Source organism: Chaetodon trifascialis, chromosome 17, assembly GCF_039877785.1.
Source record: "Chaetodon trifascialis isolate fChaTrf1 chromosome 17, fChaTrf1.hap1, whole genome shotgun sequence".
In the NCBI taxonomy this organism is placed as follows: domain Eukaryota; kingdom Metazoa; phylum Chordata; class Actinopteri; order Chaetodontiformes; family Chaetodontidae; genus Chaetodon; species Chaetodon trifascialis.
Window position 1 is genome coordinate 19,306,973 of NC_092072.1, and position 25,251 is coordinate 19,332,223.

The window sequence follows — 25,251 nt, forward strand, 5'->3', positions numbered from 1 at the left end:
CAACCTCTGTACCTGTATACTCTAAAAGTACAATATTAAGAACTGCCTTGAATATTAACTTGATACCATGGAAGATCATTGAAGAATCTCTTTAGTTATCAGATTTTTAAAAGTGCCTTTTCATTGCCTGAGACCAGTCTATTACAATGGACGCTGAGTCTGAAAGGGTTCATTTAGTTTGAACTGGGGAGGGAAATGTCATAACTGAAGGCTAATATTACAGAATGAAATCAAGTGAAAAATAATTTGAAGAAAAAAGGAAATTGAAAGCCAGGGAATGAAACAGTAATGCAAAAGGAACAATTTTATTGTAACATCATATCTGTTATAATAATACTATGCTATATATATATTTGTATTTATATTTTTACATGGGACACAAGCTACTAAGGAATACATACAGTACAGTCAGCAACATAGAAAAATATTAGAGTAGTATTGGCACAGATGAAGTAGTATTTACTGTACTTTACATGTTATACATTCAGCAAAAGAACAGGACAGAAATGATGATACATGTTCCTCACAGTGAAGTCAAACATTTTTTACATTCACTTCAAACACATGAAGAGTGCTCTAGCAATGAGCAAATTGATATCACATCACTTTCGAACACATCCTCCTCCACCTGCCACACACACACATGCACGCACGCACACACACACACACACACACACACACACACACACACACACACACACACACACACACACACACACACACATTCTCACACTACACACCAACAGGACGCTCAGTAAAGGGCAATCAAATACAAAAAGGTTCAAGTCAGCTAGTTTTGAAGGTTGACAGCACTTGCAAGGATCTATTGGATTTATGGATCACCTCTGAATTCACTCTCACTTATTACAGCAGCAGAAATGCACAGATACATTTAATATTAAAAAAAAAACCCACAATGCTCTACCGAATGGAGTAAATACAATTCTCTCTGATCTAACACTCCACCTTCAAATGAAACCTTTTAGAGGACAGCCATCCATCTCACGAAACAATTTCAAACCTGTATTTGCCCTTGAAGAGGCCAATGTCAGTACCACAAACACTTCCCTCCGTCGATCCCTGCTGACCCTATTGAGTAAACACACATGGTCCTAAACGCAAACAAGCTAAAGCCTCATCCATATACAGTATGTGCATGTGTGTGCATGTGTGTCTGGGTGCTATGGGGAGGTTGAGAAATGATGCATGATGCATAGCAGCTCCTACAGATTGCTTACACAGCTTTGCTTAGTGGCTTTTTGAGAACGATCTTTGCGCCCTAAAGGAGCCCATTTGATTAGAGTCAATCACGGTGACACTCTGCTTACCAGCGCCACAGTAACAGCTTGGAAACAAAAGAGAGCACTTTGCGATGTCACCTTTTGTACTCTTTGAAGACGACACAATGCTTGAATGGCCCCAGCCGACAACCATGGTGAGTTTTAATAAGGATGCGACCTTTAGATCTAAAGAAGCAGCACATGTACCGCAAAAAAAAAAGAAAAGAAAAAAACGCTTAATAGCTGTTTAGATTTTGTCAAGCTAGTGGAGGTTGATTCAAGGTTGTCAATAAAGTGCACTTGCCAACAAACCAGTGCAAAGGTTAAATATAGCTCTCTGTATATACATAACTACATATGCAGCAGATGCAGAACCATCGCTGAATATGAGACGTCTGTGGCAACACTATGATAACAGATCTTTAATGTCAGAATGTAAACATCATTTGATGGACAGCACAGTGATGAGGAAACAGTCCTCACCAGTTTGCTGGAAAACGACATCTCTCGCGTCACACTTGAATGTGACAGCAAAGGTTGTGAAGAAACATATATATATATATACAAAAAACAAACATTTATTTGATTTAGCCGATGAGATAATTAAAACATGGCACTGTACAAGTTCAAGAACATAAGAAGCCTATGATAGAGGCTTCCCTGCTATCACCATGCATCATAATGAACTTGGTTTATACAAAATGACAGTGTGTGAGGGAGAATCTTGGCAGTGGGTCCATATTATGCAAAACCATTCAGTATCCCAGAAAACAAAACCAGTGACACCCTGATTTACACCGTTGGAAAAAAAGAATGAATTTCAAAGTGTCTTACAGAATCTATCCTTGTGTAGACAATTTTAATCTACAATTTGAAATGGCTCATTAAGAAAGTAAAGGTCATTAGACCATAAGATTGGACTGTATAGTCATAGACAATGTGTTTCTTTTTCATTTATGAGTGCCTATTTTCTATCAATTATATGAGTAAGCCTGTTTTCTGTCTTCCCGTCACGCGATTCAAAGAGCAAAATGGATATAAGTCATGTAGCTTAATTGTGTTACAATGGTAGTTATAATGCTGTAGATTTGCTTTATTACAGTTACTAATAAAGAAAAATAATTGGCCATTTGCTAAACCACCTCCCCTGACAGCAACTGTCCAATCATAGTGTAGCAATTGTAACTATGCACAACAAGCCTCTCACACTCTCGATCTGTCCTGCTCTTTATGGGATTTGATGGAAGTTAACAGTCCAGCAACCTAAGCAACTCAACCAAAGATTTTAGCCTGCAGTTGCAAAGTCCTCATCCAAAGGCCTTTGTGTTTTTAACATTAAAGTGCAAACATTCTGCTTGACAATACAAGTACATATGTTAGCAAACCAGCAAAATAGGGCTATGTTACAATGAAATCTTACATTTTTCTGTAATGTAGTGCAGTCAGCTGGAGAAAGCATTTCCAAGCAACATGTGTAGCTAGCATTAGCTAGCTCGCTACAGCTGATAACATCTGCCAGTGACAGTTGACAAATCAAGGGCCCACTGTTTCAAGAATTACTTTGTATTCTGCTACAGTTTTTATTCTAAACTGTACGCTGTATGTGCCATGTGGGAGTCTGGAAAGATTGAGGCACAGCAACAGTGACTTAGTTGGGCAGGGTTAGGTAAATGATCAGTTCATGAATCTAGTCAGTCAAGCCTTTAGTCAATCAGTGCAAACAATTAAAAAGTGAAGGCTAACACAAGGAGAGCCATTTGATATCAAGATCCTGTATTGCTCAGTTATGCTGTAGCCTTATGCTTGCTCTTCATGGTCATTGAGTTAGGTTTAACTGATGTACAATTAAATGTAAGTAAATGCATGAAAGAACAAATATCCACTATACTGAATTATAGGCTACATGGGGTAACACTGTGTCTTTATAAACACTCTGATTTTCATTTGATAAATTGGTTAACAACACAACAGATCACATTTAGATGGACACTTACACTGTAGACACACATAAGCAGATAAAAAATAAATAATTTAAACAATATATTCATTTCTGTATAAAGGAACATCCATGTTTTGTACAACAAAATACTTCATGTACATTTAAGGGGATAAATGCTGCACATCTATTGCCTCGGTTCTAAAGATAGTGTAGGACTATCATCAACTCATAAAGAAGAATTCAATCATCCAGGCTCTAAACCAACTCTAAAGGGAAAGTAGTTAAATGCTTTCAACCACAATTAGCATCTGTTAGTGTTCTGGCTGAGAGGTTATTCATAAGGCCAACAAAACATCTACAATCAATTCTGTGATAGATGTTTTGTTTTGCATGGCTACACGTCAAACTCAGACTTCTGAGTTAGCAGTTTAAACAGTCAAAATACACTGATCTTTTAATAACAGCTGCTAACAATCCTAACACATGGGATATACAGGCCTTGCTTCTTGGATACCAGGGATTATATACATTGAATATACTGTACAAAGTGAAGGTAAAGACCTTATCCTCCAAATCAGCTCTGTTAGCCATCAACAGGTTCTGTCCTGTAAGCACCTTTATTTGAAGTAGTTCAGCCCTGCCACTAAGAAGAACTTCTCCAGGAAAAGCTCAGAGTCCAAGACAGCAATGTGGGCGGCACGACCAATCAGAGTGTTGGCTGTGTTGGGCAGAGCGTGGAACACATTCTGGCGAATGAGTCGACACTCTTTAGCCTCCACAAGTGGCTGCAGGAGGTTGTTGATCATCTCAGTGTACACGGGCCCTTCAGTGCAAAAATGAGGAAAGTTCCGGTAAGTCCTACTATGTACGTGATGCATCTTTGAATTCAAATGCCAGCCAAGAAATACTGTAGTTTGTACATACATTAAACAATATATAATGTATTAAATAGTGAACTTTAGGTGCTAGCACCAGCATAATATTATGTTAAGGGAATGTCAACCACATGCTCACATATGCCTAATTGGCTAGAGTTATTTACGTTTGGAGGAACTTGATCGATTACTAGCTGTGATCAGCATGTGCCCTGGAAATTCACCAACTCAATTATGTAAAAACTGAGACATATACTGTATGTTCTCTTCACTTATCAGGTGTGCTGATCAAGAGGACTCCCAGAAATGTCCAATCCAATTGAATCCACTGAATCATTTAAAACAAAATAGTAAGGAAAACTGTCAAAAATGTAATGAGATGTATTATCAGTGACACACTGGTACAGTATAATAAACTGATCTGTTTCTGTGTGGATTCCTTATTTAGTGGAGTGATTATTGGCCAGACATGACTAATCTACACTGACTACAGTTCCTTTGTTCTAAATTTGTGTTGTCACAAAAATGTAACAACACAATTTTAGAACTCAAGTGTCCTCTTATGATGTGGTGCTGTAGTTAAGAAATGGTGTGTCACTGTCTGCAGCCTCATCCATGTTACACTTAAAATGAGCTGACTTAACTTTTGTTGAACAGCGGCCACTGTGGCCACATATGGCAATTACAGGATAATGGTATATGCTGAAACAAGGTTGTGCTACTTTGTTTGCTTGTTGGAAAGAGCCATTCTACTGACAGACTACTGAGTCAGCAGACTGACTTACTGTCAGTTACACAGCAATATCTATCTGAAGCTCATGGCATTTAATTAGTCTCAAAACCCCTGCACATAAGAATCAGGCACATAACTGAAGTGCACAGAACAGTATCCGCAAGCGGAAAAGCATCCTCATGAGGGAGCATTTCTACTCCTTATGCACACATAAGGTGTCACGAGCACAGGGTTGTGACCAGTGCAAGCTTCTCTTCAACTGATCAACATTCACTCAGCCGTCAAGTTGAGCTTTGAGACTTTGGAGGCGAGGAGGGAATAGATGCTGGCTGATGTTTCCTCTCCTTTGAATGGTGACTTTCGATACCCACTGTCTCTAGCTTTCTTAACATCAAATACTTAGCTAGCATTAGGCCTATAGTGCAATACAATAAACCAAATCAGTACCTTCAAACAACAGTAAAATGGGATCTCTTAAAGATGTTCATTTTGAAGGTTACTTGCCCCAAGTGAAAATGGGGCTACGTGTCTCTCAGACAATTGCATGTTTTTATCTGTGTTAGTGATCAAGCCAAGCAGCCAATCAAAGTTCTAATTATGTGTACATCCATATTGTAGAATATAATAAATAATACAAAAAAATCTGTCAACATCTTCAATCAAAAGTAAGGGGGTGGACTGACAGTGCTAATAAATAAGTAAACCTGGTTTGCCCTTTATATAGTTGTTGATGTTGCATATTAGCTTGCTGGTCTTTTGCTGGACCACATATGTAATGCTGCGCTACCACCAATGGTTATTCAACTTAACCTTAACTTAGCTGGTGCCTCACTGCTGCATTTGCCTCTTAATGGTACACTCAGACACTCCAAGCAGCTTTGAACATAATCTTCAATGGTGCCAGCTGGCAAGTCAAATGGGCAGGTCATTGAGCGTTGCTGCTGCAGCCCTCCATCACCCTGCAGCCTCAGTGCTGTACTACCTCCTTACAGATCGTGAATACAGCTTCATTAATTTCTGTGTCAGTCAGGGCCAATATCATTCCAATTCGTTCAGCAAATCACTCAATCTGATCTAAAAAAGCATTGGCGTTTGACTCCATCTGTTCAGCTACAGCCAACATATCTACCATTGTAGCACGCAAGATTTCATTAAGATCTGCACCGGGTGCTGCCATCTTGGCTCAAGCAAAAGCCGCAGATTCAAGTTCAACCACCCCCCTGACTGTTGATGGAGTCCAACCCCCTGACTGTTGATGGATGAAGCTGACAGATTTTTTTATATATTACACTATGGATAAATGACATACGAACGATATATACGAATGAATACAATTCTATAATCATTTATTTATTCATATGTCTTGTTTTGGCCCTTAAAACCCTCCACTGTCGATATCCTACAGCCTACAGTATAATAAAGTGCCTGCTGAAGAATTCTGCTTCACAGGAACAATTGCCTACATCTAAAAACACAGCAGGTCAGTTCAATTAAGGCAGGGAAGACAGACACATGGCAGCAAATGATTAGCATAAGTTATTATTCACCATTGTTTGGTGTTTTGCCACTGTTGCCATCAATGCTGCTGCCGTGTATTATCTTCATTTGATTTGAATTTTATTCCTATGCTTTTATTTCTTTATTGTATCTCTGCACTTCTGAATGTTTGTTTGTTTCTATATCTTTATTCTTACTTATTAAAAACATAAACCATAAACCATGAACATGTTTGCCACACAATTTAAGTGTCCTATAAAGTGAAGACATCAGTCAAGACATGATATCAGACTTTTAAATTTATACTGATACTGGCAGTAATTAGTTCCACAGACTGTGTCTATACCCATTCAATAATAGTGCTATTTATATTTCATCCTCTTCAGCAATGAGGAACGTTACTTCAGCCATTGCAACTCAGAGCTGTTCCTCGAGATACCATTCTGTGCACTTATATTATATGCATGCACCTGGCTTTTACTGTATGTGCGTGGGTTTTAAGAATAATTGAACACAATAGAAGCTTGATAAAATTAGCAAACATTAGCCACCACTACATGTCATACCAGAGCAAAGAGGGCTGTAACAGTAAAACCAAAGAGTGTAGGAACTGAGCAAGGGTCCGCTTTATTGCTTCTGATTTAACTTAAATGTGTTAATTCTTTGTTCAAAAATGACATACTGTCACTTTAAATGATCCCAGTTCCACACAATGATGTTTTCAGGTGCACTTCTATAGGATTGGTACTCGGTATTCGCGCAGCTATTTGAAGAGTGGAATTGTTGTTCTGCAATATTAAAAAGAGAAGAAAAAAGCATCAAATATAGCAGTAATATATGCACTTCTGACCTGTGGTCCTGTCTTTCAGAGCAGTTTTGCACATCTCTATTCTAGCAGAGTGGAAAGGAACATAACGGTCCTGTGGAGATGCCACCAACACCACGTTCTTGAAGAACTGCAGCCCTAAAAGGACACAAAACAAACGAGTAAATGAGGCGGCAGTGTGTATGTTTGTGTGTGAGAGAGAGAGAGATGTGAAGAGGGAGGAAGACAGAGTAAAGGAGTGAATTGGTTGTAAAACGCAAAAGTACAATCACAAAGTACAAAGACAGGCTTGATACGATAAAACTGCGTTTTTTCTCAAGTCTCCTGTCAGTGCGCTTTTAAGAGAGTGCAGTGGTGGGTTTCCAATGACAGGGTTTGGATCATTTTGTCAGCCTGCCACAGCGCTGGAGGGGTAAAAAAGTGTTTTCAGGCTTATCTTCTTCAAGCCTGTGTGACAAACGACTGCTTTGTTCCACTCACACAGTGGGGAGGCCTCACAGGCCTTTCTCAGTGCGCTGGCAGGGGTTTGAGTGTTAGCGAGCTGACACATACAGAAATTTGACAAAAAAGACAAGATGACAACATTTTCATGAATATTTGAATAAACTGTCTTTCAAATAATGGTCTTAAAAGTGAGGCAGTCAATATACTGCCTCTGTTTCAAATTTGCCCGCTTTCAGTTGGTACCTGGTTTCTGACTCAGAAGATAAAGGAATGTTTTCCGTGGATCAGCGTGATCTCGGAAGGTGAGCTGCAGCAGGGATCCTGATTTCTTCAGCTTCTGCATTAACCACAGACCTAAGCAACACACATATAGGTGTTATTCTCAGAAGAAAGACCAGATGCTGCTGAGAAGCACAAAACATCGAAATGCAGTGCTGCACAGCATTGTGAACGCAGCACATCTGCACTGTGTGTTTTTCCCACAGCTGAACGGTGGCCTCACCTGTGCTGACCAATGTGCTGTTGTTGTACAGCGTTCCCAAGTGTGGGCCTGACAGTGAGAGGAAAGTGTGCAGCTTGGGCAAATAGCAGCGGAAGCGAGGCCTCGTCAGCACAGAGCGGATGATGATGTTCCCCAGAGAGTGGCCGATGAAGCTGTTGGCCGAAGACAAACAACTTTCAGAGAGATAAACTTGCAACTTGAGTGGGTGGCTGGAAAAACAGTGCCTCCAACGCTGCTGACCTACAGTACGACACTGTACAATATCTTATTATAGACTCTTCTGTGAGTAGGAAACAGTTCCAATGAAGGCTATTTGGTGATTTCGCTACAATATTGTTAATTACAGAAAATTCATTAGCTTGTTTAATGTTTAAACACTGTCAGAGGCAATGACAACTTAATGATACTAACACAGAGGACATACCATACAAATTAATAGTATCTTTCCAGCAGTGGGAAATACTAGATCCATGAAGCTATGCCTGTCACTTAATTTAATTACTGTACTGTTACAGCTCTACCCAAAATCCCTCATCACAATGTCTGCTCCTTCTCATCTGTCTCCTACCAAACTAAATATAGAAGAAACGTGGAAAGAACCAGATGCTTTTGTGGCAGTCCGCTGCTTTTGTCTTTGATGCACACCCTCTAGAGAATATGCCACAATAAAGAAAGATAACTAACTTGGGTATAAACTCTTAAAAAAAAAATTCTAAATTGGCACATTGAGGGCAATTAAGCAGCAAGATGAATAGCTTAATTTGATCAGAACTAGGCAACACACTGCTGCATAAAAGAGGTCAGTCTGTGAAGTGAAAGTCAGAAACTTATTGGCGCTGTATGATAAGAGCCTTTCATCAGTTTTGTGCTACTTATCCATTCTGAGTTTGTACAGTCCATGTATTATCATGAAACGGTGATTCGCATATGTTCAGGCGCTCATGCTGAATCCTATTATCAATGTTCAGTCTCTGCTGCCATCTACTGACCAAAGAAAATGCTGCTTCAGTTGATAATTGTCCCTGTTCTGACTTTACCAAATCAATCACAAGTACAGTTGTTAATGTGTGTGTTGCACAGTATTAAAGCTGAGCACCTGACCTTATCCTGCCGATGGTGAGATTGTACAGCTGGATATGCTGAATGATCTCATCCAGCAACCTGTCTGTCATGGTGTCGAAATCTGCAAACGTGTCGATCTGCAGGGAAATGGCAGAGAAAAGCACAGCAGTCAGCACTCTTCCAATTTGCTTAAAAGCACTTTCAGAAAATGTGACTGTACAGATTATCAATTTGGTCCCATCACCTTCATCTACAAATGTACCTGGTTCCTTTCAGACATGAGGAAGTCCAGCCTGGATCCTGGCAGTCCTAACTCAATAAAAGTCTTCACCAGCCGAAGGTCTGCGCTGTTTCCTGGAAGCAAAGAGGAAATTACACACATGGTTTCTGGCTCAGCTCTTATGAAGACTGCCCATTAATCATTTAAGAGACACCTGGAACTAGTTTTGAGGAATTAGTATTCACAGACTACATAGTGTAAAGTGAGATTTTAATTTTGTAGGACATACTCTGAGAGACTTCATTACATTTACAATGCTAATAATACACTAAAATCTAAAATAATAATAAAAAAAAGATGTACAGTTTCATGCTGTGTCAATTTAACTATTACATTCTGGCAGTGGGATTGGTCTGCAGTGAACCAGAATATTCAGCTGTATGCAGACTCACCATCAAGCCCGTGGACACACACCACAAGGTGTATGCCATCATCAAACTCCTCATCGTCCTCCTCAGGGGGGAAGTAGGGCAGATCTGATGCCAGGAGAGGAAGGTCGCTGTACAAGCTGGCCTGAAAGCTCAACTCTTTGAACAGCTCCTCTTTGGCTTTGTAGAAACTGGAAAGAAGGGAAATGGCATTTGGATAAAACACAAGAGATTAGAAATAAACTGAAAAAAATCTTTCCAATAATGTGCAATGAAAAGCAAATAATGCACAATCTTAGTTACATATACAGGGACAAAATGCTACTCTAAGATTTTGTTTTACTTAAATAAGTTATAACACAAACAGTACATCTCTCAGAGGTAAATCTCTCTGACACTCTTCTCTCTTTGTTCCAATATATAATGGAAAACCTGCCATGCAATTTTGTATTTGATTAATTTTAGTTCACACTGCCCACCTCCAAGCCAACCAAGGCTTCTACAGAAGTCCCACAGACCTACAAGTAGCTTCTCTAAGTTTTATTACCCTGTCATCCTGCCAGGTTACAGATTTTAGCAGCGGAGAAGTCAAAACAAATCCGATTTCAGTTCTTGTACTTTCGGCTAATCATGATGGATTTGTCTGCACTCTTTGATGTGATTTAATACACTCAGGAGGCATTTCACCTCGTCTTGACTTCCTCGCTTCAAATTTGCCCTCACTTCAGTTTGTTATGCTCGGCTTTCCAAGTATGAGAAACTGCCAGCTTCTTGCACCAGATGTCAAGAGCCGTCTCCACATACCCATAAAACCTTGTGTTTTGGCCTGATTTCCTGTAGTTGGTGTGGATTATGATCTCACTCCTACAAAGTTTTCCTTGGAAGAGGGCTTGGATTTCCTGAAACATTAGTTACTGACTAAGTCTAAGTCAGAAAGGCATTATTCTCACCTGCCTGTACACAAATACATAACACATTTGAACATGCATGAATGCATTTTCAATGTCCAACAGAAATTACAAGGGCCACCCCTTTTTGCTGTGAAAAATCAGTGAAAAGTGTTGCTGTTAATGTTTTTTAATTACTGAATGGAGCAAAAGTCCCAGGAATACACCTTAAGCCTCCAAACCCTTAAGTTGGCCTGTGTAGGTCTATGTGTTTCTGGTCTGAACTGACCAATATTGATATTTGTGGGTAAGTTTAAGCTGTTCACAGCTACAGTTGATTAGTTGTTTTGCTATCTTGTCTGCTACAATCAGCACTTTCCCCATTGCAGATATTTGAATGATAGCTTGTTCAGCAAGATGGTGCAACAAAAGATACATGTCTTTGCTTGTATGTAAGAAGGACGCATTAGTTAGGAGCTAATGTGGGCTGCAGTCTGTGGCTCTTTTTGTGTTGTGAAGCTGTCTGCTGGCTGTTTCATGTTTCAGTGTCATGTTCTGTCAATGCAGATAGAGATATAATGACATTCTGCCTGCTCATGCACAGAAAACAATTTGTCCTTTACTAACACTAAGTTTAGCTAAAACATAAACTCACTTTAGCATCCGTTCATTGGTCTCGTCATCCATGTTCAGGAGATTGAGCGAAGACGCGGAGATGATGCCAAAGGAGCCCAGCGGCTGATGGGTGATAGGTGAGGTAGCCTGGCGAGCGGACATTCCACTAATGGATGGAGAGTCTCTCAGAACAGAAGAAAAGGGCAGGCAGGTTGGTGCACAGGACACTGACATATTCACCACCTCCACCATCTTCTTATTGACGAAGGCCAGCCCTGAGTTGGGGATCTTAGAGGGCTTAGTCTGGCAATCTAAAGGCTCTTTCTCACTGGCTGATATCTCATTCAGGTCAACAGGTGATGTGATATCAGTGACTATCAGCCCTGTAAGGTCACTCGGCCTCTGTGTGGTGGTGGCATTGTTGGGCACATCATTGGAGTGTTGAAGCCCTGAAGGCTCTACAGGTGTTTGGGAGGCATCCAGACCCTCCTGGTCTTCAACAGTAAGCAGTTTAGTCTGATGGAAACTTTGGCACTCATCTCCACTGTTAATTCTCTCCTGATCTGCTGCACTTTCATACACACATGGTTTGCTTCCACAGCTGCAGGGCGCTGCTTCCATTTCAACGAGATGCACATCGTCCACTGAGGCGCTTACTCCACTGATGTGTGTTTGATGGTTCATATTCTCCCCCTGGCTGCCAATAACAGAGCTTTCCTTCACATGAGGGCTTTCTACAGACTCTTGTAAAAGCAAGACTTCAGACGCACCACTTAACACTGACTCAGTTTTGTATGTCTCTGACAGGTACTGTGAAAAGTTTGACTTTTCAGAGTTAGTATTATCCTTGAGATTATGGCCATGACTTGTTGTTAAACTTGGATTTAATTGAGATGATTTAGATTGCTCTGAATCCAGGTTACTTTTTAATGAAGAGCAGTTCATTTTAAAGGAATCCTGGTGTTGCACTGAGCTCCTAGTGTCTGTTTCCTGGTTGAGCAGCACATGGTCCTCCTCAGTGTCTTCAGGGCTACTTATCTGTGGTGCAGAGACTGACTTGGTCAGCTTGCTGAGCTGCCTCTGCTGCTGGTCCTCCTCATAGGGCAGGGAGCTAATAGAGGTGAGTGAGGCCTGTATACCTGCACTTGGAAGGCTGCCATTGCTCTCCATCTGCAGACCTTCCAGAGAGCTGCGGTGGACCGGGTGGCGACACACTATTTGCTGTGGAATCTCCCGTTCGCTAGAGAAGTCTAGAGGAGGTCGGCCTCGCAGTGCAGCCTCCAGGGGCCAGGCCACCGAGCTGGGCTCACTCTCAATACCTGAGTCAGAAATAACAGAGGACGAGCGCTTCATGATCTTAGAGCTGACCAGACCTCCACGGTGAGTCATATCTTTTCTGAGATCACCGGGAAAGGAAGGCATAACTGGATGCGCATAGGCAGTGGGTAGGCTGCTGAGAGGAACATCCTCACTCTCATCATCCATGGAGTGATTTAATGGCATGGCAATATCAGATTCCTCTTCATTGGTTTCACTAACATTGCTGTCATTTGTGGCATCTTGAAGTTGGATGGTATTTTCTGTATTTTCTGTTCCGTTTTTCTGAGACTTATCACTGCTCTTATTACAGACAATGAGGGGATTGTGAATGGAGGAGAGAACCAGGACTTCCTCTCCTCTATCTGGATCCACATCACAAGGCTTAACTGTGATGTGCGTCATGCCAGAATTGCAGTTCTTTTCAACCTGCCATTGCTTTTCCTCTGGTTCCTTCAAGTTTACTCCCCCTGCAAGAGAGGATCCAGCGCTGTCCTCAGTATGAATGAGGTTCTGGGTACTTCTGATGTTGGTGCTGGTCTTACTCTGCTCTGCTATGAGTGAGACATATGTGGGCAAGTCCATACAGTCATCGCTATCCAAGGGATCCTGGGGTATTGCTGGTGATCTAGCTCCTTGGCCGCTTTCAAAAATCCCAGTGGCAGAAGTGGTGGCAGGATCTGAGTTGGTCTGCCCATCAGTGGTTGGCACATGTGATACCCACTCTGGAAAGACAAAAATATAGTAAACCTTTAGTCTTGAAAAGCAACAATCAGTGATTAGGTGTAAGTTTCCCAATTTGATACTATCACAAAATTTGGGGCCAGATTTGATACAAGTACAGCAATTCAATATTATGATTTCTTGTGATTTTTGTTAACTTTTTTAGCACTACATGATGGGAAAAGTTGAATCATATTGTTCTAGTGACTGTGTATTATGAGTCATATTTACAAAAACAATGCACACCACATCAGTTAATCTCACTTTTATTTCAGCAGCATCATTGTTATACTGCATATAAAAGAGGTAAAGAAAATACTAAACTGCTTTAGTTGCTCCTGTTTATCAAGCTAGCGCCATAAGAAAATAATTTTAAAAAATATGATGTTAGACACTGAATAGAGCCCCTGAAAAATGCACACAGCACAAATCTGAGACTTTAAATTAACATCCTTCACATATGAAACTGAACTTGGAACTGTCCTTTCAAAACCCTGGGCATGACAGTATATAAAAGTGGTAAATAAAGTGGATAATAAATTAATAATACATATATTCTCTTTGAAATAAAGTGTTCCATTTAGCATCAAGCTTGAGCTATACTTCCCTCTCCTGCCATGCAATGTCTGCACGACATGGTGACTGTATTTATAAACCCACTGGGAATTTTTGAGTTTTGACCCTTTGAGGTTCCTGTAGCTGGTCATTGTGTAGTGTTTCAGCTGCAGAGTAGGAGATGGAGTTAGCAATTTGAAGTCAGCAGCTATTAATTTGTTTCTGCAGAGCATAGGAGATGTATACTGTAAAGCATAAGCAGACTTGCTGTTTTATGATAAGCATGTGAAGTAGAACATATCGTTTGTTAAGAGCTGGCTCTTTTCTCTTTGTTATTATGTGTTAGCTTGTTATTTATATATAAAATCAGTTCAGGAATCAAAGAATTGATTTAGGAATTGCACTAAAAAAAAAAAGAAAAAGGAAAAAAGAATCACGTCACTACCCTATCCCTGATATTCTTTGCCACACCTTGTCTTACCTGTTTGTGGAGACTCCACATATCTGTCTTCAAAGATGATGGGCAGGCTGTTCCAGTCTCCATCAATGTCCAGGCACTCAACAGGTAAAGGAGGCATCTTGGTCAGGTAGTCGGAGCTCCTCACTTCTGCAGCTATCTGGCCATGTCTGTTGATTCTGAATCAGCAGAACAAGATAATAAATACTACAGTTCTCGCCATTCATAGAATAAATGTTTCTTCTTCTGAGAAGGCTGTCACTTACAGTTCCTCTTGAAAAGTCAGAGACATCTCTTTGGGGTGCTCAGTGAAGAAGTATGCCTCTGAAAACCTCCTGACCTGGTGTTTCCAGAAATAAACAAAGCAATTTTCACCTCGGTGGAGCCTCACTCTCATCTTTAATCTCGTCACAACACAAGATCCACAAAAAAAGATTCAAATCACTTCTTCCAGTCTGTGACACAAGCTTGCCCCAAAAGCTTTTTCCTTCTCCAGCACCGATTAGGGATGCATCATCCTTGAACGTCAGCCACTGTGACATTCACATCACCAGGAACACTATTTCTGGTGTATTTTCATCCCACAATAATTACAGAATAAGTGTTAATTGAAATCCTAACTCCGCTGGTGGGTGGAGGCATGACAGTATCCCCTCAGGGTAATCTAATACCAAAGCAAACATGTTCATTATTTTCAGACAACTGAGACGAAACAGTGCCTCATAAGAGAGCCTTGAGAGCTACTCCACTGTGAAGCTCATATTCATATTAAACAGCCCAGTGATTAGATAGAAATTGCATTGGAAATTACATTATCTTGCTCAGCTGGGTTTAAGCTACTGAGGCCTAGAATGGCATCTTATCATTTTGCTAATTCCCTGTGTAGCACTCACAGATCACTGGGATTCTCCAAAGCCACAATTCTGACCTTTGACTCAAAATTCATTATACCCTTGTCCTGGTCCAACGTGGAGGTGTCTTTCTCATAGCACCTGGTTTAAATGTTATTTTTACTATACATGTATACCCAGAGATCATTTTAGTGTGGTGCAAGAAAATTGTATTCAATAGCTTTTAAAACCCTTAAGAAAATTGGTCCCAATATGCCTTCAGGAGCTGCTTACAGACCTAAAGTGTCAATAGTTATGAAACCATTGTGATTGCTCTGTAGTATTTTTGTATTTTAGTGTGGGTGCTGGGGACGGAAATGGCTAGATTTAAACATATCAGCACAAATCAGCATCATTGCACTCTAATACGCAGACTGTCTGGGTGGTGGCTCAGACAGCGCACAGTAAATGTTGACGTTGGAGCATTGTATAAGCAAGCCTTTGAGGCGCTGCAGCTCTCACCCTGAGCGTGTGGTGCTCCTGGGCCAGGTAGGAGAGGATGTGGGGGTTGAGCACAGCGGCCTCCAGGAAGCGGCTCCACAGGGAGGCCAGCTGGGAGCAGAGCTGGCTCACATCTCTGCTGATCTGCTCCGCCACCTTCTCATGGCCTTCCTGCAGCTGATTGGGACAGAGAGGGGTCAGAAAGAAAGATGTTCCTACAATAGCAGGCTGAATGCATTAGCGATCACAAAATACATTTTGCATCATTCTATCATAGGATTCTTGGTTTCTCTGCTAACATATTTATACCGACCAACAATGGAGCGTCTGCAGTCTGCCTGACTTTGGATCATTGTAGAAAACCCCTGTTAAACTCATTAATCAATCAACCCCTGCTGTTCTCTGTATGAAAGGCTGATAATAAAAGCTTGCAACATGTTTCAAGGCTTGTTTTAACACTTGAAAGCCATGATTATTTAATGTCTCATTCATCTATTTCTGACTTACAAAATAAATTGTTTTTTAAAACTTTTTTAAACACCAAAGAAAATATGGTAATCACATCCATCATATAAGCTAATGGTTCATTATCATTATCTAAGATAAAATCTGCTTTCTTACAGTCTAGTAAAAACAAAAGCTCCTTCCTCAGCATTCATTTTTTGAATTAATCTGAATTCCTCTTCTCTTGATTAGCACAACAACAAAAAATAGATATTTTTCAGCCACAAACATCGAGATTAATCCATTACAGTTATCATCATTGGTGCACAGAACTCACAATATGGCAAACACAACTGAACTTTTTTTTACATACATGGTGCAGCAGGTAGGCCCAAAATAATGTTGTTCTTTTTTTTAAAATGAGAACAAATAACCTTCAGTAACATCAACATGGAAAGACACAAACACATGCCAAGTCCTAACAATGGGGATGTAACAATAGTGTTATATTACATGCGGTGAAAAAACTATTTAACTCATTTTTATCACAAGACAACAGAAACTTATCTTTGACAATATGTGGATGTAGTTTGTTGAAATAACCTACCTGTAACTCTATTGTGAGCTGATTCAGAGTTTCTTCTACAGGCACCACCTCTGTGGAAAAAAAAGTTATTTGCAGAGCGTAATGCAAACTGTACACTGTGTATACTAGTGATAAGACAGGGTAACTACAAATTCACAAATTCAGTGACAGTTATCTCATTTGGAGCATCTTTTCAATACTAATTAGGACCAAACATAACAATAATTTAAAATCTTGAATAAAAACAAACATGTAAAATACTCTGAAGGTTTGACAATGGACAACTTAACTAATTAAACTTTAAAATAATTAAACACTTAATTAATTTTATTGTTAAATCTCCTTTCCATCCATTTTCTATACCCGACTATCCTATCCCAGCTGTCAACGGGTGAGAGGCGGGGTACACCCTGAACCGGTCACCAGCCGATTGCAGGGCAACCATTCACGTTCAAACAAAACCTACTGTAAGGACAATTTTAGAGTCACCAATTAACCTGATGAGCATGTTTCTGGTCTGTGGGAGGAAGCCGGAGTACCCCGAAAGAACCCACGCATGCACGGGAAGAACATGCAAACTTCACACAGAAAGGCCCTGCCCGACCCGGGGATCGAACCGGCAACCTTCTTGCAGTGCGGCACGCGCTATTGTTAAATCTCATAAAATCTAACTGTGTACTCTTAACTAGTGGTGGAAAGTAAGACAGTAAATTCATTCAAGTACAGCACAGTATTGGGGTACTTTTACTCCCCTTAACAGTACTTCCATTTCCTTGCAACTACAACTTATACTCCACTATTTTTATTCAACAGCATTCTTTTACATTACATATTACAGTTTTCGCCCTGCAATCGGCTGGCGACCGGTCCAGGGTGTACCCCGCCTCTCGCCCATTGTAGCTGGGATAGGCTCCAGCCCCCCGCAACCCCGAAAGGGATAGGCGGTATAGATAATGGATGGATGGATTACAGTTTTCATCCAAAATATATGATGAGCTAAAATATGAAGCACTGCTACAGATGAAACCTCCCAACAGTATATTAAAATGTTGCTTACATATTAATGTGTCAGTAGTAATAGTACAATATTACATATTTTGTAATAATATGCAGAAAAGGTTCAATATGCATAATGAGTACTTCTACTTTTAGTACTTTAACACTTCTTCTTCTAACTGAGCAAACAAAAAACATACTGCTCCAATAATGGGGTTTCACACATTTTATTTCTATCATCTCATCATTATGTTCGACATTATGTTACATATTTTTAAAAATAAAATTCAATTTTGAATACAGAGCTTTGCATATGCTCACCTGGGTCGAGTGAAGTCTGCTGGAGCTGTGGGATTTCCTTCATCAGTGCAGTGAAGTAGGTGTGCAGGCCTCTGTGTGCGACCGACAGGAGGCGACAGAGCCTTCGGTGCCACGTATGAGCTCTCTGCAGGCAGTTTTCACTGGGCACATAAAAGCTTCCCTGCAGAGAAGGAGACACAGAGGAAATGTCAGCTACTATGTAGGTCAGTAGTCACCTCTCAGAAATTGGCCTGCCTTAATAACGGACATGGACTTGAACTTTATAGCTGCCACTGCAACAGTTGTATAGACTTGTCACCAAACATGTGTTAAAAGGAGGAAAGATAATTCCTTGGAAGATAAAATACGATGTTAGAAACAAACGGCCCCTAAACACAGCTTGGTGTGAGCTGTAAAAGCAGATCAGTACGTGTATGTGGCGTGAGGAGGATGTAACACATCCCTGTTACGACCTTTAAAGCTTCACAAGTATGAGAAGTTGTCCCAGAATCCAAGGCATCAACATTTTTCTGGGGTTTGATGAGTAGAAGCAGCAAGGAGCAGTGTATATTTAATGTGTTGAGCTAAAATTGTACAAGAAAACATGCCAACAAAACCAAGCAAGCTGCAAAAGAAGCAAGCAGTTTGATGAGGAGGTGATGTTTCACGAAAATAAAGATCCAATCTCCCCAGCCTTTGAGTGTCAGCTCAATATAAGCTGTAATATGGACCATGTTTCCAGTAGATGGCTCTCTAACAATGCAGCAGAAATATTACCAGTCGTTCATTAGTGCAATGTACAATATGTGTTGAGTATAACACACGATTCTGTCCAAACGTCTACAATCACCAAAGCCTTCATGCTAGAAAATTGTCTCTCATTTATCTTCCTGAGGAACTAATGGTTCAAGACCCTAACAACTATCATTGCACACATCAGCCGTCATAATAACATACAGACAGACTGACCGTGACCAGTGACTGCAGTCGTCCACTGGTCTCTGACCTGAAACAGGCTGCTACCCAGCGAGTTCTTCCCATGGCTGGGATGTTTTGGTAGCGCCAGTGGGGCTCTGAGCTTTGAAAGGCATGTAATGCCTGAGTATCTGGGGATGTACTGTAATTTGCCCCAAGCTAGCAAAGTCTCCGGCCCTATCATCATACCTGTGCGCGCTCTGTAATTGCAGCAGTGCAGTTTACCCGAACCAGGAAGGAACATCTGTATGTTTACTTTCATAATTCTTTTTACCTTTATAGAGGCCTGCCTGGATCAGCCTGCGAGCAAAGGGCAGAGAAAAATAGCTATTTTTCAGTATGAACTAGTCATTATCCTAAAACCATAGATTCTCTCTGGGCTGACAATGCTTGGGATGTACCCACGTTCAAAGTCACCTGACATGAGAATTTATGACAGTTGTTTGTTGCTGTTTGTGCAACTTTTGCAGTTCCCCATTGCAGCATGTAGTGGTAGCTAAGCGTCCAATCGCGGCTGCTGTTACAGATGTTTTGTACTGGTAAGGAAAGATTCTCAGGTGTGTCACTTCAAACACTCTAAATCTCCTTTTATACCACGGAGGGAACTTTTTCCATCCCTGACATCAATGGAAATCTACAAAATATGATTTTTCTTAGAAATAACAACATAGCACTCAGAGGAAATGCCGTATTGTTAAAGGGGAAAGTGTGAAAACGTAGTGTAGCCGCAGGTGAAAAGCTTTAAATTAATAAAGGTGAAGGAGGAGGCGGCGTTCTGTGCAGATTTCACCTGCAGCTATGTGGTACGTGGCGCTTGTGAGCAGAACTCATTACCGTGATCAAACGAAACCCCCCTGCTCGGCTAAACGCAGAGCTTATTAAAGTGCCCAGCCAGGGGTGGGAGTAAAAACCAGGAGGAGGAGGGTGGGGGCCAACCAGGGCGCTCATTAACATTTACAGTGTAGACTGTGACGTCCACAGGGACATGAGAGATGCATGTTAGAATAGGATGGAAAAAATGGAACCAGCAGTTTTACAACTGAACACAAGTTGGGATGTATGTATGTAACACAAGTAACACAAGGGAAAATTATAGATAAGAGATAATTTTGATTAAAGACAATAGCGACATCAAAAATCATTCATTCTGTTAATTGTGGAAAATTCAATTTTTTAGGTTAAATAAAAATGGATGTCATTTCTGTGTTCTAAGGCCATACTACATGTACATTTTAAACAGGTTGTGAGTATAATATGTTGGCACTGGAAATGGGATCAAATTGTATTGAATGGTGTCAGGATGTGTACTACATACTAACTGTCATAGTATGCTGTTTTAGCATTTAGTGTTCAAAAAATCAACATCCTTTGCCTTTTTATACTAACAGGAAATGCTTGTGCATTGTTGCATTACATTGTGGGTGGACACTGTACATCAACCAAAATCAACCGTCTGCACACCGTCTGGTTTACATCTTCCTGAGTGACTTTTACTGCGTGACCACACGACATACTCAGAAAATATGATTAGAATGCTTGTAGCATCTTTTTGGGACACGCTGTGTTTTCCTGCAATGCAATGCGCATGTAAGAATAGAGGAGCTACTCACAGCTGCAAAGAAATTCAAACAAATTGTGGATAGATATGAAAATGATCCAAGAAGACTAAAGAAAACTAATATTTAAGAAGTAAATCTTGTTGAACTGAAGGTCCACTTACTAGTTTTTCCCAGAGGTTTTCAAATACAGTCTACTGTACTTTTACTACTGTATATAATATGGAATCGGGATACAGTTCAAATAGATTAAATGTAAAAAAGATTAATTTAGCCAAACGTGAAGACAAAACCTGATCATGAAAATATAACTTCACTTCCTGAAATAATGATCATTTATCACTTGGAGAAACTTTGGTTTCATACCGAGTGCAGTCAAGATCAGACTGTTTGATTTGCAGCTTTGCAAAATGATAAAGTTGTTAATTATTTATGTATTAACGATAAGAGTGACAAGATTTTCCAGCTGCTGCCACTTGAGAAATGCTGCACTGAAACTGTATGTTAAGGTGATTAAAGGGTAATACAATAATTAAATTCCTGTAAAGTAAAAGATATACAATCAAGATTAATAATTATGATAAAAGTAATTGGATTATCATTTCTGTCATCATGCAGTTCTGCATCTAAACTGTGCTGTGAATGAGTACAGAGGCATGAGAGGGAGGTGACAACACTACACCATCATTTCCAGGGGGAGCTGCTATCACTTCCAGATGCTAAGCCTGGAGCCTACATGCCTGGGCAGGTGGGTTAATCAGATATTATGAAAAGCCATGGTGCAGCAAAGTAATAATCTCTGTGTTGGCCTCTGGTCTTAAAGCCTAAAGACTCCATGGAGTCCAAACAAATGACTGATTCTGACGGAAAGACAGGTCTAGGATCAGTAATCCAGATTGGAATTACTCTGGGCCCAGCGCTTGGGCTGAATCCTGTTGCTTCTGGATGACATGCCAAAGCAAATCACAACCAAATCCATCAGCCTCTGTCCCTAAACTGAGATCATGTTGACGTCATCACTTGGCACTTATCTGCTTGCTTACAAAAAAGGGAACAACCAGCCGAATGGGAACAGCTCGGCTCATTTTGAGCTGTTTTAAGCTTTGTGCGACAAAATGGGCTTTCACTGCCTGCGACTTTCTGTTTGAACGCAGCTGAACTGCTAAAGGTTTACATACCTCAGAGATGACAGGCTTGCAGTAGCCAGCTCCGAACACAAGGTTCTCCACAGACATGGCAGATGGGTCGCTCCCGCTCTCCGGCGAGCCCTTCCCCAGCCAGGAGCCCTTCCCTGTACGTGCAAAGCTGCAGAGAGAACAGGGAGGACACATACAGGGACAGGGTGAGTGTGTTTGTGTGTGTGAAGGAAGACAGATAAGCTGAGAGATGGGAGCTGCTACTATTCCAATCAATCAAGTGCTGCAGTAATCTATGTAATGCATGGCTAAACACCGAGTTTATGATATTGACAGCTGAATTCATCAGATAAGTGTTTACACTCTTAATTGTGACTGCCAAAACGCATACTGTGCCAGCAGCCCATTCTCAGGACTTCTGTTCTTGATATTCTGGATGCGATTGCAATTACAGTTTTCACTCAAAAGCTCAAAATCTCCTCAGTATAAACAGTTCAACAATTCAATCATCTGTAAGAAAGACTAATTCCCTGCTCACTAAACCCTCTCCCTGAGCAACATTGTCCAATCATAGCTTAGCAAACGTAGGTAGGCACAGCAGGTCGGCTGAGCTTTGGATTTGTCCAGTGAGCTGCCTAGCATGTTTGGCTAACATTACTTCAAAGACCAAGAGGCACATCATTAACCAACTAAGCACAACCATAAGTGAGGTTACAGGTTACTAAAGACAGTAACCTACTGTAGCACATCCATGTGGCATTTCCCTAATGTGAGCGGCTTATTACCCATGATAGGGTTCCATTTGATCAGCACATCAGTTTTCAATTTTAAATTTGCCTTTTATCTTTCATTATCATCATCTTATCATTAGATGTGAAAATATACTGTTTCTTTAGTTCCATGAATCATCAACTGGACTTTGCGCCAACATGAAGCTTTCGCCTCAGTCTTTTAGCACATTATCATGTGTCAGGTTTATATTTGACTCTTTTACAGGAAAACTCCAGAACTAAGCTGCACTTTCACCCAATTCACCAAACTTCATAGAGCTAACGTTAGCTTAGCATAAACTTCATCGTGATGGTATAAGAAAAGCATTTGTGCTTTGTGTGAATTCAATTTCTGCCAAATGCAAACGTTTGCAAAGCCCCTCTGACCTCTACCTGATTAGTGGCTGATGTAAGGCAACCAGTGAAGCATGTATGGAGACAGAAATGACGGACAGGTGGAAGTAGTCGAACATGACAGGGACGTGGTGGTGGAGGCCTCTCCGCGGGTGGAAGTGGAGGCTGAGGGTCCGACTGCTGATCAGCGGGACAGTCACTATCTCTGCCAGCCTGATGAATGAAAGAAGGCACATGATGTTACACTCATACACTAACGGCAAATACTTTTTTCTGCTTGAGTGTTTCTTCGTATTGAACAGTTAAACAGACACATGAACTCAAACAATAAAATTATTAGAAAAACAGCAATAGATTAACAAAAATAAAACAAAATGAAACCAATAGATTTAAAAATCAACTGAAAATCAGCTTAACTGAGACTGTATTTCAGTTCTACTGCATAATGCTGATGCAAAACTGCAGATTAATTAAACACAAACGAAGCAAGTTTAGTGAACATTGTAAAAAAAGAAGGGGGGGGGGGTACATTTTTGCTTTATTATGATAGCGACAGCTGGAGAGAGACAGGAGAGCCAGGGAGAGGGAGGGAGAAAAGGGAAAACAAGGGGTGTCGGCTGGCTGGATTCAAACCCGGCCACTGCAGTAAGAACATTAAAACATGGTGTGCACTCAGCCGGGGCACTGTCTAACATCAGCATTAACAACATGTATATTGTTATTGCAGCGATGAAAGAAAGAGACAGAGAGAGAGAAGTCTGCATTAGGGCTAAACAATTAATGGAAATATGATCAAACTCGCAGTAAGGCCAGGTGCTATATGCACACCACAGGAGCTGCAACACAAAATATGTCACAACATATCATTATAAATGAAGCGCTGTGGTGCCACAGAGATGCCCCGGCCTATAAATCATATTCTCCAGACGGAGAGGAACATCTTCGTTTGGCAGAGACCCCAGCAAAAATCGCATCATCATCATTTTTATGTTTCATTCAGTGAAACTGAAATGCCAAAATTTCCAGTCCCACTAAAATCGGGACTGATTTCGCAATCGTCGTATTTAATATAATGATGTGATTTTTTTTTAGCATATCGCTCAGCCCTAGTCTGCATCTTGACTGGAATGGTAATGGAAACCTAGTGGATATGCTACAGTCATACAGGCTCCATAAGTCAGTCCTGTGTGGTGGTGAAATGACCATTTAAACACACAAACACAACACAAACTACTGTCTGATCACACGAGCAGTGACCCAACAAAAATGACACCTTTTGTTATGCATGCTAATGCAAAACCACCAATTTCTTCTTCTAGATGTCCCAAACAAACAGACAAATCATAGCAATCATGTTTTGCTGGCAGAAATGTTGTGGTCAGGTGCTTAAAGAGATGACTATGAGCCAAAGGACATAATAGCCCTCATTCATGCAGAGTGTGCATTCTCACTCTTGAATTAAAAACTGCACAAGGGGTAAGTGTAGCATTCTCTCTCTCAAACACAGACACATAAAGAAACCTACTGTTGCTCATTGTCCGTGAAATGAAGATCCAGCTTCAACTGAAAGTCCACTTCACTCAAGGCTTCCTCCACCTGCAAAAAAAATTGGTATGGTAATCAATGAAAGACCGTTACTGTCTCTCCTCAATTTTCTGATATAGACTGCCAGGTAACGTTTGCAGTTTTGTAGTCATTTAATGCTTTAATGATGGTTGTGGAGTCTCCCATAGATGTTTGATTGGGTTGAGATCTGGTGACTGTGAGGAACATAGCATATGATTCAGGTCATTTTTAGAATCATCACACCTTTCAGTGACCCTTTGTATCAGATTTGCCAACCCTACTGCCTTTCCTGGGATTGTCCTTATTTTACCCATCCCTCCCTCTGTCCTCCCATTTAAGTACTTTCCTGTAAATCTCCCAGATTTGAAACTTTCTAAATAAAAAAGAGAGAAAAAAATAGATTGACATTGTGTTGACACGAGTTCTAACCACCTTTTTGATGTGTTTACTGCATTTATGTATGTAGAGCGTTAGCGGTAGCATCTATACCATCTATCAATGAGGAGTTATTCACTCAAATGGCACCCACCAACAAAACGAGAAGAAGAAGAAGAAAAAGTAGGATGAACATGAGAGGTATGTGCAATTGTCATTTTTAAATTACCTAAGTGTGTACATATTGTATATATTGTAAATTACCATTGATTATATAACATTTGTGCAATTTTTTTTTGTCTTCTTGTCCTCTGACTTCTTGCACTCTGTCTTGTTGCTGCTGTATCATGTGAATTTCCCCCATTGTCTATTTTATGTCAATGAAGAGAAACAGCGACCAACAAAGACATGCTGGATACTTGCAGTATATATGTGTATGTCTATATGAATGCTTTTGGCATGGATCCTGTTTGCAATGCTGATTTAGTCACTTCAAAGTTCT

The 25,251-nt window shown here is 40.5% G+C and overlaps 1 protein-coding gene across 1 annotated transcript in view; it reads right to left on the reverse strand.

Moving 5' to 3' along the window:
- Nucleotides 1–286: 286 nt before the first annotated feature.
- fam135b (family with sequence similarity 135 member B) overlaps nucleotides 287–25,251 on the reverse strand; it is a 51,858-nt gene continuing 26,893 nt past the window's right edge. The window contains exons 5-20 of the mRNA XM_070984457.1: nucleotides 24,334–24,404; nucleotides 22,848–23,021; nucleotides 21,727–21,853; nucleotides 18,039–18,198; nucleotides 16,743–16,792; nucleotides 15,713–15,868; nucleotides 14,627–14,700; nucleotides 14,385–14,539; nucleotides 11,349–13,350; nucleotides 9,831–9,997; nucleotides 9,421–9,512; nucleotides 9,198–9,295; nucleotides 8,097–8,248; nucleotides 7,838–7,948; nucleotides 7,175–7,288; nucleotides 287–4,042 (exon numbers count right to left, since the gene is read on the reverse strand). Coding sequence (XP_070840558.1) covers nucleotides 3,837–4,042; nucleotides 7,175–7,288; nucleotides 7,838–7,948; nucleotides 8,097–8,248; nucleotides 9,198–9,295; nucleotides 9,421–9,512; nucleotides 9,831–9,997; nucleotides 11,349–13,350; nucleotides 14,385–14,539; nucleotides 14,627–14,700; nucleotides 15,713–15,868; nucleotides 16,743–16,792; nucleotides 18,039–18,198; nucleotides 21,727–21,853; nucleotides 22,848–23,021; nucleotides 24,334–24,404 — 3,909 coding nt within the window. The 3' untranslated portion in view covers nucleotides 287–3,836. The remainder of the gene's footprint in view (nucleotides 4,043–7,174; nucleotides 7,289–7,837; nucleotides 7,949–8,096; nucleotides 8,249–9,197; nucleotides 9,296–9,420; nucleotides 9,513–9,830; nucleotides 9,998–11,348; nucleotides 13,351–14,384; nucleotides 14,540–14,626; nucleotides 14,701–15,712; nucleotides 15,869–16,742; nucleotides 16,793–18,038; nucleotides 18,199–21,726; nucleotides 21,854–22,847; nucleotides 23,022–24,333; nucleotides 24,405–25,251) is intronic.